Source organism: Heterodontus francisci, unplaced genomic scaffold, assembly GCF_036365525.1.
Source record: "Heterodontus francisci isolate sHetFra1 unplaced genomic scaffold, sHetFra1.hap1 HAP1_SCAFFOLD_436, whole genome shotgun sequence".
Lineage (NCBI taxonomy): Eukaryota > Metazoa > Chordata > Chondrichthyes > Heterodontiformes > Heterodontidae > Heterodontus > Heterodontus francisci.
This window is the reverse complement of record NW_027141859.1, coordinates 658,395-672,762: the sequence shown is the minus strand read 5'-3', so window position 1 is coordinate 672,762 and position 14,368 is coordinate 658,395. Positions and strand designations below refer to the sequence as shown.

The following is a 14,368-nucleotide window of genomic DNA, read 5'->3' as shown; positions in this document are numbered from 1 at the left end:
TCACAGTCGGTGAATGGTTATTTACATCAGAAGACACTGGGAGAAACTGAGAGAAGGGTTCTATCGAGTTGAATAGATCTAGATTGTTAAGTCAGTTTCAATTACAAATACTCAGTTGACGGCGGTGAATTCAATTTCAGTCGGAAATTTCGGTGCACACTCCAGTGCCAGTACTGAGGGAGTGCTGCTCTGTCAGAAGTACCGTCTACCAGATCAGATATTAAAATAAGACGCCATCTGCCCTCTCAGGTAGATGTAACAGATCCCATGACATTAGTCTGAAGAAGAGCAGTAGTGGCAGGTGGGGGGTGGGGTCTCCCCGGTATCCTGGGGCCTAATATTTATCATTCAGCCAACATTACTGCAGCATATTATCTGGGTTTTGGAATCTGGCTTTTGTGGGATCTTGCTGTGCACAAACTGGCTTCCGATCTTCCCACATCACAACAGCGACTACACTTCCCGTCTTACTTCATTGGCTGTTGAGCGTTAGGTAACGCACTGAGGTCGTGAAGGGCTCTATAGAAATGCAAGTCTTCCTTCACTGCTGACAATGCATCATTCCAGGAATACAAAGTCTGAATTTCAAAGATTTAATATTTAAATCACGTATACAAAAACCGTGTGCCAACATGATTAACAATATATCAACACTCTTTGCTACTCAAGTCCTTCCCAAAGGAGCTCCCATGGTTTCAGTATGAGGATTGTGAGTGGATTGTTATCAATCAGGTTTTAATAGATGCTCATAGTCTGTGGTCCCTCAGAACCCGAGTCTGAGGGGTCTTGCTCACAGTCTGCAGTATCACTGCAGTCCCCAGTGCAGTCTGGTCCAGCCCACTTCCTGGCCGTGTGGCCGCACTGGGTTGTGGAATGGACACGGGCACGGATGCAATGTCACCCCGAGAGAGGGCAGAATGCACCAGGTGCACGGTGCCAGTCCCATGTGGCCAGGACTCAGCACTGACCGGTGGGAGAGTTGACTGCAGCAGAGCTGTGACACGACCGAAGCCACGGTCAATATATCCAACCAGCCTTTCCAAACCCGAGGAGACGGTACAGGTTAGAGCCTGAAAGGCGCCTGTTTGAGCCTCGATCAACGATGCCAGGTCGGGGACCACCGGATCCTGGACAGGGGGCATCACAGCGGCGTCCGTGGAGCTCACCATAGGCTCCTTGGTGGACTGCAAGGTGGTGAGGTATTGTGACAGAGCATCACCCAGTATGGACACAGACTCCTCCGTCCTCTCAGACAGGGTGAGGCAGTTCCTGGACAGGTTGTCCAGTGCCTCCAGCAGTTGATGATGCACATGGAAGATCCTCATTTTAAAGGCTGGGCTGGTGAACTCTTCATCCGTGTGCTCTTCGGCAGAGCTGGAAGCTGAGCTTGCCCTTCGGCCATCCGTCTCCTGCACTCTCCTTTCCACCATGGCCAGCTTCTGCTCACCATTCCTGAATGATTCACTCTCCGTGCATCCTGACAACTGGACATCTCTTCCACCAGCGAATCCCGTGTTGATGTACTGGAATCTTTGTGCTGGTGACAAAGCCTTTTCTGTTCGCTGGTCCCCTTCCATCTCATACACAGCGGGACCCAAGTAATGGCTCAGACATGGAACAGAGGGGAGAGGGGCAAGTGTCAGTGTGTGATGGGAAGGTTAGATAGCAGCAAGATGAGGGGGCAGCACAATGTGAGTGCAGGGCGCCACAACGTCCACGTGATTGTTTAACAGAAGAGAAAGGATTAGAGAATTAGGTCTTCACCCGGTGTCAACCGGCCTCCAACACTGTCATTCTGCATTCTTCTCCAGCTGCCGAGCCATATGATGTCCAGAGCTTCTTGCTCCATCTGGGTGAGTTCCTGAATACAGGTCCTCTTCCTGGGCTTGTGTGCCAGTTTGTCCTGTGGAGAGAGTGGAAGGGAGTTAGTCTCTGCTGTCTGAGGCTGTAATCTGAAGAGGTGTTGGGGAAACTCCAGATAAAGGAAGAAAACGTGCATTTTTATAGCACCATTCAGGACTCAAGATGTCCCGAACAGTCTGGAGCCAATGGAGGACCTTGGAAATCTCGTCTCTGCTGTAATGTATGAAATGCGGCAGCCAATTTGCCAACAGCGTGGTCCCACTTTGAGATCAATGATCAGGTAATGTGTTTCAGTGCAGTTTGTTGAGGGATAAATGTTGGCCAAGGGAACCCAGGTGAACTCTTTTGTTCATCTTCAAAATAGTGCAATGGGATTGTTTACACAAACTGACAGGACAGGACCATGGTCTGACATCTTACCTAAAAGGAAACACCAGTGTTAACCTAGATTCTGCTCTCAATTCTGTGGAATAGGACTGTAATCCACCATCTCTAACCCTAAGGTGACCTACTGTACCATGGCAGATACTAGCAAAGACAAGGGCTTGCATTTATATAGCAACTTTGAAGACTAAATGACGTTGTAAAATGCTTTATCGCCAATTAAGTACTTTGAAGTGTATACGCTGTTGGAATAGAAGAAAAGCGGCAGTCAATTTGTGCACAGCAAGATCCTAATTACAGCAATGTGATTCTGACCCGATCATCTGCTTTTGTGGTGTTGATTGAGGGATTAATATTGGGAAGAATTGTCCCTCTGCTCTTCCTCCACATAGTGGCCATGGGATCTTTTACATCCACCTGAGAGGGCAGACGGGATCTCTCTTTGTCATTTCATCGGAAACGTGGCACCTCTGACTGACTTACAATTGTATGGGGACCCGGTGAGACCGCAGCTGCAGTACTGTGTGCAGTTTGGCCTCCGCACCTAAGGAAGGATATACTTCCCTGGAGGTAGTTCTGGGTTGGTACCTCGGATGAGAGGGTTGCCCTACGGTGAGATGCTGAGCAAATTGTGCTCATACTCTAGGCAGTTTAGAAGAATGAGAGGGGGTGGCTCACATTCGTACCAATGGCATAGGTAGAAAAAGGGATGAAGTCCTGTAACAAGAATTTAGGGAGCTAGGTAGCAGATTAAAAAGCAGGACCTCATAGGTTGCAATCTCTGGATTACCCCTGGTGCCATGTGCTACTGAGTATAGGAATAGAAGGATAGAGCAGATGTATGCGTGGCTGAAGAGATGATGCAGGAGGGAGGGCGTTAGTTGGCTGGATCTCTCGGTCTGTTTCCAGCGAAGGTGGGACCTGAACAAGTTGGATGAGTTGCACCTGAACCGAAATGGGGCCAACATCCTTGCTGGGAGATTTGTTAGTGCTGTTTTCTTTTTTTTGGGGGGGGGGTGGTGGAGGCGGTGCAGGCTAAATTAATTTGGCAGGTGATGTGATACAGAGTGGAGGGACAGTAGTGGTGATACAAGTCAAATATAGAAGAGCAATTGAGTCAGACTGGAAGGCAGTGCAAATATATACCTGGTATGGCACAAGCGAATAATGCAAGGCTGGATTGCATCTGTTTAAAGCAAGGAGTCTTACTAGTAAGGCTGATGAATTGCGTGCGTTGATTAACACATGGAAATATGATATTAGTGATATCACTGTGACATGGTTGAGTGAAGGGCAGGACAGGCAGCTCAATATTCCAGGGTATAGAATCTTCAGGCGTGACAGGGGAGGGTATGAAAGAGGAGGTGGCATTGGACTGTTGAACAGGAAGTCAATTACTGCAGTAAGGAAGGATGATATCTTGGAAGGTTCCTCAAAAGCGCAGGGTCAATAACCAGTGGGCATAGATTTAAGCTCAGGGGCAGGAGGTTTAGACAGGATTTGAGGGAAGAAAAATTCACCCAGAGGATGGAGAAATCTGGAAAACACTGATTGAAGGGGTGGTCGAGGCAGGAAACCTGACAACATTTAAGCAGTATTTAGATGAGCACTTGAAACGCCATAGCATTAAGGCCACGGGCCAAGTGCTGGAAAATGGGATTAGAATAGATAAGTGCTTGATGGCTGGCACAGACATGATGGGTCGAACAGCCTGTTTCTGTGCTGTAGAAATCTATGATCTCATTGAAACATATATAACTCTGAAGGGGTTTGCTAAGGCAGACACTGAGAGGGGTTATCCTTCAACTGGGGAATTTAGACACAGGGACACAGCCTCAGATTTAGGGGCCAATCCTGCAGGACTGAAAGGAGGAGAAATGTATTCACTCAGAGGGTGTGAAACATTAGAATTCTACATCTCAGAAGGTTGCAGATGCTTTATCTTTGTGTATTAACATGACTGTGATTGATACTTTTGTAAACTCTCAGGGAATCGAGGAATATGAGGAGCAGGTGGAAAATGGAGCTGAGGTAGAAGATCAGCCATGATTGTATTGAAGGTTGGAGCAGACTTCAGGGGCCATATGGTCTATCCCTGCTCCTCATGGCCTTAGCAGCACTTGCTCATTGATGGGTCAAGTTAGTTTGTTGTGCTCAGGTCCTGGAGTGGAACCTGAAATCACAGAGTTGTGACTGAGAGGCCACAGTGTTACCAACAGAGCCGCAGAGCCATGTACCACAATGATAGTAGGAATGAGGGTCTTCAGTTAATGTGGAGAGACTGGAGAAGCTGGGATTGTTCTCCTTAAAGCAGGGGAATATAATGGGATATTTAATAGAGGTGTTCAAATTGGGCGGGTTTTTATACAGTCAATAAGGAGAAACTATTTCTCTGCTCCTGTTCAAATCCAGCAGTGAGATCGTACATGTCACACGTGACTTGTTTAACCCAATCATGTTAAGGACGCACTTCTGACAGTGTCGCACTCCCTGAGCAGTGACCGGGAGTCTTACCCTTGCAGTGCGGGTGATGTCGTTGAACTTCTTGCGGCACTGCCCCCCTGTCCGGATGATATCAGTCCTGGCATTCACATTGAGGGCCACCTCGTCCCAGGCCTGGCGCAGTGTCTGTCTGGGCATCTTCCTCCCGTCCGAGGGGAAGAAGACTTCCTTGCGGGACCTCACCTGTTCCACCAGAATCTCCACAGCTGCATCGCTGAATCTCGGAGCTTTCGATTCCGACATGTTTCAGGGACGGAGGCGGCGAAGAAGCAGCGACTGCAGACAAAGTGAAGGAGGAGAGAGAGGTTTAAAGAGCGCCGGGCCCGCCGGAAATCCCAGCCGCGGGAAATTCCCAACCTTCCAGCTGGGCGAGCAGTCCGTCACTGCACCGCAGGCTGGTTCATTGTCCCAATCCCAGACAAAGACTTGCCGCCAGTCAAAGTGATTCCTGCCAATGACAGGAGCTTTCAACAGTCCCGCCCGATATCCACCCGCAGTCAAAATGCTCCCTGGCTCTGACAGCAGCGCTGCTGCTCGATAAAGAGCTGTGTTAAAGCAGTACAAACACAGTTTGAAATGCAACCCCCACCTCTTATTTAATGTTGAATTCCTTGCTTTAACATTTGCAGCACATCACACAGACAGTATTCTGTCGGTATTCTGTTCAGTACAAACTTGCTGACTGATTTATTTGAACAGGAGATAAATACACCAAACACAGATTGTAAATAGGTGATTAATTCTGCATCTGTGACTAACTGTATTGTGTATAAGTGCAATATTAACTCTGTATCTGTCCGTATCTGGTTTTGTGTGTGAATGCGCTATGAATTTTCTCTCTGTCACTATCTGGGACTGTGTGTGAATGCGGCATTAATGCTGACTCACATCAAAACTGAAGGAAATACTCAGCAGGTCTGGGAACATCTGTGGAGAGAACAACAGAGTTAATGTTTCAGGTTTGCGACTTTTCATCAGAACTGTTAAAGGTTAGAAATGTAACAGGCTATGAACAAGTGTAAAGTGGGCGGGGTGGAGGGGAAGAAGAACACAAGGGAAGGTGTGTGAAGGGCTGAGGGCAGGAGAGAGTAAATGATACAGAGGTCATGGAACAAAGGCAAAGGGAGTGTCATTAGTTGTATTAAAAGACAAAGCATTAGTCTGGAGAGAGTGTTAATGACAGACTAATGAACAGATCTGTCCAAATGCAGAAATCTGAAAGAAAAAGTTTAATGCAGGCCCATGGTTAAAATAAAATACAAAAGACAGTCATACTCTGAAGTTTTTGAACTCAATGTTGAATCTGGAAGGCTGTCGAGGGACATTCTGTTCCTGTCACCCTCTGGTACTCTGAGTGCATATGGGATTAATTCTGTCTGTCACTCCCTTGTACAGTTTGTGAATGTGGGATTAATTCTGCATCTGTTTCGCTTTGGTACAGTGTGTGAGTGTGGAGTTAAGTCTGTATCTGTCAGATTCTCTTACTGTGTATGAGTGGGGGATTAATTCTGCAGCTACCTCGCTTCGATACAGTCTATGAGTTTGGGATTAATTCTGTATCTGTCAGATTCTGCTTCTGTGTATGTGTGTCGGATTAATTAAGTCTGTCATTCTCAGTTCCTTTGTCAGAGTGTGGGATTCACTCTCTTTCTGACAGTTCCAGATACTGTGTGTGAGTGTGGGATCAGTTGTATTTCTATCACTGTCTGGTGCAGTGTGAGTGTGGGATTCACTCTGTGTCTGTTTCTCTCTGATCCTGGGTGTGTGAGCAGGATTAATTCAGTCTCTGTCATTCTCAGTTCCTTTGTCTGAATGTGGGATTCACTCTCTTTCTGACAGTTCCAGATACTGTGTGTGAGTGTGGGATCAGTTGTGTGCAGTGTGAGTGTGGGATTCACTCTGTGTCTGTCACTCTCTGATCCTGTGTGTGTGTGAGGGATTAATTCTGTATCTGTCACTCTCTGGACATTGTCTGTCTGAAACTTCCTGATACTATGTATCAGGGACGGAGACACTCTCTATCTGTACGTCTCTGCTACAGATTGTGAGTGTGGGATTCATTTGACCCTCTCCGGAACTGTGTGTGATGTAATCATTCTATATTTGGTCAATCTCTGGTATTCTATGTTATTATAGGGTACATAATGTATCTGTCAGTCCCCGATACAATATGGTTTTGGTATTCGTTCTGCATCGATCTGACTGTGTTACTGTATATGATTGTGGGATTCCTTCTGTACTTGTCTGTTGTGGTATTGTGTGTGCATGGGAATTATTCTGTCTCTCTTTGCCTCTGATATTGTAAGTTTGTGTTTAATTCTGCACTTGATACAATATGTCAGTGTAGCATATTTTTTGGCTGTTGTTGTTTGCAACAATCTCTGGCATAACGGGTAACTCAGAGTAATATGCAGAGACCCAGACTAATGTTTGCGGACATGGGATTAAATCCCACCACAGCAGGTGGTAAAAACTGCGCAATCTCGGGAGTATTTGTATTTTTTCAGCTCAGTAAATGTTATACACTCTGAGGTTGGCACTCCTGAAGCTCAGGTTGCTCCACTCAAACAGTGAACATTTGATGGGAGGTTCAACGGTGAGGTTGATATTCAGGAAGGGTTTACATGCATTCTATAAGGAGAAAAGGTTTCCCCTGGCAGGTGGATCAGTAACAATAGAATTACAGTATTAAAACATGGTTACAGTATAGAAGGAGGCCATTCCGCCCGTCGAACCAGTGCCCGCTCTCTACAAGAGCACGTCAGCTAATCCCACTCCCCTGCCTTTTCCTTGTCACCCTGCATTTTTTGCCTTCAGATAATGATCCAATTTCACTTCAAAAACCACGTTTGGATCTGCCTCCACCACAATCTCAGGCAGTGTATTCCAGATCCTAACCACTCACTGGACAGGAAAAGTTTCCCTTTTCCCTCATGTCGCCTCTGGCAGTTTTGCCAACCACTGTAAATCGGTGCCCTCTGGTTTTTGACACTTCTCCCATTGAGAACAGTTTCTCCCTATCTGCTCTGTCCAGATCCCTCATGATTTTGAACACCTCTATTCACTCTCCTCCCAGCCTTCTCTTCTTGAAGGAGAACAGACGCAGCTTCTCCAATCTATCCACGGATCTGTCCAAAAGCAATACTTTAATACTTCAATACTGACTTAATTGGCTGCAAAGCACTTTGGAACATTCTAAGGTCTTGACTGGCGCTACATAAATGCCAGTGTTTCTTTGGTTTCAAAGTTTATCCATGTGTCCGCTTGCACCCAGGTTTATTGGGAAGACTGAAACGATTGTTTTTGATGCACACTCCAAACTCCATTCCCCAGCCACCAACTCCATTCCTCTCCCTGACAAATGTCTGTTGTGTGTAACCTTGGTGTCATATTTGACCCTGAGATGAGCTTCCGACCACACATCACTAAGCATGCACACTTCCACCTCCATAACATCACCTGACACTGTCCCTGTCTCAGCTCATCTGTTACTGAAACCCTCATTCATGCCTTCGTTACCTCTAGATTTGACAATTCAACATACTCCTGGCTGCTCTCCCACATTCTACACTTCCCACACATGACGTCATCCCAAACTCTGCTGACCATGTCCTAAACTCACACCGAGTCCAGTTTATCCCTCACCCCGTGTTCTCTGAACTTCCCTGGCACCCGGTCAAGCAACACATCGATTGCAAAATTCTCATTTTTGATTTCAAATCCCTCCTTGCCCCTCACCCTCTCCCTATCTCTGTAACCTCCTCCAGCCGGGACAATTCTTATCCTCCTGTTCAAATCCCTCAATGTGCCCTACCCCCTCTCTATCTCTGTAACCTCTTCCAGCCTGGACAATTCTGATCCTCCTCTTCAAATCCCTCCATGTCCTCTCGCCCCCTCCCTATCTCTGTAAACTCCTCCAGCCCGGACAATTCATATCCTCCTCTTCAAATCCCTCCATGTCCCCTCGCCCCCTCCCTATCTCTGTAACCTCCTCCAGCCTGGACAATGCTTATCCTCCTCTTCAAATCCCTCCATGTGCCCAACCCCCTACCCATCTCTGTAACCTCCTCCAGCCCGGACAATTCTTATCCTCCTCTTCAAATCCCTCCATGTCCCCTCGCCCCTCCCTTTCTCTGTAACCAACTCCTGCCGTAAAATTCTTATCCTCCTCTTCAAATCCCTCCATGTGCCCTCGCCCCTTCCTATCTCTGTAACCTCCTCCAGCCAGGACAATTCTTATCCTCCTGTTCGAATCCCTCCATGTCCCCTCGCCCCCTCCCTATTTCTGTAACCTCCTCCAGCTGGTCAATTCTTATCCTCCTCTTCAAATCCCTCCATGTGCCCTCGCCCCTTCCTATCTCTGTAACCTCCTCCAGCCGGGAACATTCGTATCCTCCTCTTCAAATCCCTCCATGGGCCCTCGCCCCTTCCTATCTCTGTAACCTCCTCCAGCCCGGACAATTCTTATCCTTCTCTTCAAATCCCTCCATGTCCCCTCACCCCTCCCTTTCTCTGTAACCACCTCCAGCCGGAAAATTCTTATCCTCCTCTTCAAATCCCTCCATGTGCCCTCGCCCCTTCCTATCTCTGTAACCTCCTCCAGCCGGGACCATTCGTATCCTCCTCTTCAAATCCCTCCATGTGCCCTCGCCCCTTCCTATCTCTGTAACCTCCTCCAGCCCGGACAATTCTTATCCTCCTCTTCAAATCCCTCCATGTCCCCTCACCCCTTCCTATCTCTGTAACCTCCTCCAGCCAGGATAATTCTTATCCTCCTGTTCGAATCCCTCCATGTGCCCTCGCCCCTTCCTCTCTCTGTAACCTCCTCCAGCCTGGACAATTCTTATCCTCCTCTTCAAATCCCTCCATGTGCCCTCGCCCCCTCCCTATCTCTGTAACCACCTCCAGCCCGGACAATTCTTACCCTCCTGTTGAAATCCCTCCATGTCACCTCGCCCCCTCCTTTTCTCTGTAACCTCCTCCAGCCAACACAATTCTTATCCTCCTGATCAAATCCCTCCATGGATCCTCGCCCCTCTCCCTATCTCTGTCACCTCCTCCAGGCTGGACAATTCTTATCCTCCTCTTCAAATCCCTCCATGTCCCCTCGCCCTCTCCCTATCTCTGTAACCTCCTCCAGCCAAGACAATTCTTATCCTCCTGATCAAATCCCTCCATGTCCCCTCTCCCCCTCCCTATCTCTGTAACCTCCTCCAGGCTGGACAATTCTTATCATCCTCGTCAAATCCCTCCATGTCCCCTCGCCCCTCCCTATCTCTGTAACCTCCTCCAGCCCAGACAATTCTTATCCTCCTGTTCAAATCCCTCCATGTCCCCTCGCCCCATTCCTATCTCTGTAACCTCCTCCAGCCAGGACAATTCTTATCCTCCTGTTCCAAACCCTCCATGTGCCCTCGCCCCTCCCTATCTCTGTGACCTCCTCCAGCCCAGACAATTCTTATCCTCCTGTTCAAATCCCTCCATGTCCCCTCGCCCCCTTCCTATCTCTGTAACCTCCTCCAGGCTGGACAATTCTTATCCTCCTCTTCAAATCCCTCTATGTGCCCTCGCCCCTTCCCTATCTCTGTTACCTCCTCCAGCCAGGACAATTCTTATCCTCCTGTTCAAATCCCTCCATGTCCCCTCACCCCCTCCCTATCTCTGCAACCTCCTCCAGCCCAGATAATTCTTATCCTCCTGTTCAAAACCCTCCATGTGCACTCGCCCCCTCCCTATCTCTGTAACCTCCTCCAGCCAGGTCAATTCTTATCCTCCTATTCAAATCCCTCCATGGTTCCTTGCCCCTCCCTATCACAGTAGCCACCTCCAGTTGGACAATTCTCATCCTCCTGTTCAAATCCCTCCATGTCCCTTCGCCCCCTCCCTATTTCTGTAACCTCCTCCAGCCGGGACAATTCTTATCCTCCTGTTCAAATCCCTCCATGGACCCTCGCCCTCTCCCTATCTCTGTAACCTCCTCCAGCTCGGACAATTTTTAACCTCCTGTTCAAATCCCTCCATGTGCCCTCGCCCTCTCCCTATCTCTGTAACCTCCTCCAGCCCGGAGAATTCTTATCCTCCTGTTCAAATCCCTCCATGTGCCCTCGCCCTCTCCCTATCTCTGTAACCTCCTCCAGCCCGGACAATTCTTATCCTCCTGTTCAAATCCCTCCATGTCCCCTCACCCCCTCCCCATCTCTGTAAACTCCTCCATCCCGGACAATTCTTATCCTCCTGTTGAAATCACTCCATGTCACCTCGCCCCCTCCCTATCTCTGTAACCTCCTCCAACCCAGACAATTCTCATCCTCCTGATCAAATCCCTCCATGTCTCCTCGCCCCCCTCCCGATCTCTGTAACCTCCTCCAACCCGGCAATTTTTATCCTCCTGATCAAATCCCTCCATGTCCCCTCGCCCCCTCCCTATCTCTGGAACCTCCTCCAACCCAGACAATTCTTATCCTCCTTATCAAACCCCTCCATGTCCCCTCGCCCCCTCCCTATCTCTGTAACCTCCTCCAACCCAGACAATTCTTATCCTCCTGTTCAAATCCCTCCATGTCCCCTCGCCCCCTTCCTATCTCTGTAACCTCCTCCAGGCTGGACAATTCTTATCCTCCTCTTCAAATCCCTCTATGTCCCCTCGCCCCCTCCCTATCTCTGTAACCTCCTCCAACCCAGACAATTCTTATCCTCCTAATCAACTTCCTCCATGTCCCCTCACACCCTCCCTATCTCTGTTAGCTCATCCAGCCCGGACAATTCTCATCCTCCTTATCAAACCCCTCCATGTCCCCTAGCCCCCCTCCCTATTCCTGAAAGCTCCTCCAGCCCTTGCAATCCACATCCTCCTGTTCAAATTAATCTCTCCATGGCTCCTTGCTCCTTTCCCAATCTCTTAACCTCCTACAGCATCAACGAATCTCATACTCCTGTTCAACTCCGTCCATGACACCTCGCCCCCTCCCTAACTCTGTAACCTCCACCAGACCCGACGATTCTCATCCTCCTGTTCAAATCCCTCCATGTGCCCTCGCCCTCTCCCTATCTCTGCAACCTCCTCCAGCCTGGACAATTCTTATCCTCCTGATCAAATCCCTCCATGTCCCCTCGCCCCTTCCCTATCTCTGTAACCTCCTCCAGCCAGGACAATTCTTATCCTCCTGTTCAAATCCCTCCATGTCCCCTCACCCCCTCCCTATCTCTGCAACCTCCTCCAGCCCAGATAATTCTTATCCTCCTGTTCAAATCCCTCCATGGTTGCTTGCCCCTCCCTATCTCTGTAGCCACCTCCAGTTGGACAATTCTCATCCTCCTGATCAAATCCCTCCATGTCCCCTCGCCCCCTCCCTATCTCTGTAGCCTCCTCCAACCCAGACAATTCTTATCCTCCTTATCAAACCCCTCCATGTCCCCTCACCCCCTCCCTATCTCTGCAACCTTCTCCAGCCAGACAATTCTCACCCTCCTGATCAAGTCCCTCCATGTCCCCTCGCCCCCCTCACTATCTCTGTAGCCTCCTCCAACCCAGACAATTCTAATCCTCCTTATCAAACCCCTCCATGTCCCCTCGCCCCCTCCCTATCTCTGCAACCTTCTCCAGCCAGACAATTCTCACCCTCCTGATCAACTCCCTCCATGTCCCCTCGCCCCCTCACTATCTCTGTAACCTTCTCCAACCCATACAATTCTCATCCTCCTGATCAAATCCCTCCATGTCTCCTCGCCCCCCTCCCTATCTCTGTAACCTCCTCCAACGCAGACAATTCGTATCCTCCTTATCAAACCCCTCCATGTCCCCTCGCCCTCTCCCTATCTCTGTAACCTCCTCCAACCGAGACAATTCTTATCCTCCTAATCAACTTCCTCCATGTCCCCTCACACCCTCCCTATCTCTGTTAGCTCATCCAGCCCGGACAATTCTCATCCTCCTTATCAAACCCCTCCATGTCCCCTAGCCCCCCTCCCTATTCCTGAAAGCTCCTCCAGCCCTTGCAATCCACATCCTCCTGTTCAAATTAATCTCTCCATGGCCCCTTGCTCCTCTCCCAATCTCTTAACCTCCTACAGCATCAACGAATCTCATACTCCTATTCAAATCCGTCCATGACACCTCGCCCCCTCCCTATCTCTGTAACCTCCTCCAGACCCGACAATTCTCATCCTCATTTTCAAATCCCTCCATGACTCCTCTCCCCCTCCCTATCTCATATCCTCCTCCAGCCCCACAACCCCTCGACAGATCTGTGTTCCTCTAATTCTGACCTCTTGACCATTCCCCAATTTTAATTTCTCCACCTTTAACACGCGCCTTCGAACCTACATTAGATTTTTAGATTTAGAGATACCGCACTGAAACAGGCTCTTCGGCCCACCGAGTCTGTGCAGACCATTAACCACACATTTATACTAATCTGACACTAATCCCATATTCCTATCACATCCTCACCTGTCCCTGTTAAACCTACAAGCTGTTGATCACCTGTCCCTAATATCTCCTTCTGTTACTGACAGCTATATATAGTGTTATAGCGACCACACTGAAGCGCTTGGGGATATTTTATTATGTTGGAGGCGCTAGGTAAATGCTAATTTGATGTTGTTATTAAACCTGTACAGTGCGCATACGTGATGTAGCTCCGCCGCCCCCACCCCGCCTCAGCTGATGAATGAAGGGAAACGCGCATGCGTGCTGTCCACAGAGGCAGCAGCAGCAGACGGTTTGAAACAGTGGCGAATTGAGAAATCCCGCTCCCCGGGGGGAATGGACCAAATGGCAGCCTCCTTCCAGCAGCACATGGCGCTGGGAGAGTGTGTCCACAATGGCTCAGGTCAGCATTGAGTCCGGGGCAAGTTCTGGAGGGGAGGTGGGGCTGAATTGGAAGAGGCAGAATGGAGCAAGAAATGGTCCCAGAGCAGAGAGTGAGCTGGCTGGGGGAAGGGGATTCTCGGACTGTGTGTGTGTGGGTGTGTGTGTGTGAGTGTGTTTCTGTGTCTGTCTGAGTGTGTCTGTGTGCATGTGTGAATAAAGGCTAAATGAGTGAACATGAAATTTGACATGGAATACAATATGGAGAAGTGTGAGGTTATCCACTTTGGAGGAAAAAGAGAAATACATAATATTTTTTAAATGGTCAGACGTTGGGAAGTGTTGAATTACAAAGGGAATTTTTCATGAGACACTGCAAGCTAACATGCAGGTATTACAAGCAATTAAGGTACATGGTATGTTGGCGTTTACTGAAAGAGTTTTTGAGTATCGGAGTGAAGATACCTTACTGCAGTTACATCGAGCCTTGGTGAGACCGCACCTGCAGTATTGTGTGCAGTTTTGATCTCCTTAAATGTAAAAAAGTATACTTGCCATAGATGGAGTGTAAATGAAGGTTCCTCAAGTGAAATCCTGGGATGGAGGGATTTCCCTATGAGGAGAGATCAAATAGACTGGGCCTGTATTGACTTGGGTTTAGAAGAATGAGAGGTGATCTCATTCAAACATACACAATTCTGACAGGGCTCGACAGGGTTGATGCAGGAAGGATGTTTCCCCTGACTGGGAATCTAGAACCAGGTGACACAGTCTCAGAATAAGGAGCAGGCTATTTAGGATTGCGATGAG

At 48.6% G+C, this 14,368-nt stretch overlaps 1 protein-coding gene across 1 annotated transcript; it reads right to left on the bottom strand.

Moving 5' to 3' along the window:
- Positions 1-746: 746 nt before the first annotated feature.
- On the bottom strand, positions 747-4,992 carry LOC137365585 (uncharacterized). The gene is made up of 3 exons (XM_068027973.1): positions 4,762-4,992; positions 1,765-1,903; positions 747-1,570 (listed from the first exon to the last, which is right to left on the bottom strand). The coding sequence occupies exons 1-3, from the start codon at positions 4,990-4,992 to the stop codon at positions 747-749; spliced, it is 1,194 nt and encodes a 397-aa protein (XP_067884074.1).
- Between the last annotated feature and the right edge of the window lie 9,376 nt (positions 4,993-14,368).

What these genes read in the sequence shown, in the direction of transcription:
- LOC137365585 (XM_068027973.1), bottom strand. Translation starts at nt 4,992, where the DNA reads ATGTCGGAATCGAAAGCTCCGAGATTCAGCGATGCAGCTGTGGAGATT. An exon ending in ACATCACCCGCACTGCAAGG is followed by an intron (nt 1,904 to 4,761) that starts GTAAGACTCCCG and finishes CTCTCTCCACAG; the next exon opens with GACAAACTGGCACACAAGCC. An exon ending in TGGAGGCCGGTTGACACCGG is followed by an intron (nt 1,571 to 1,764) that starts GTGAAGACCTAA and finishes ATGAGATGGAAG; the next exon opens with GGGACCAGCGAACAGAAAAG.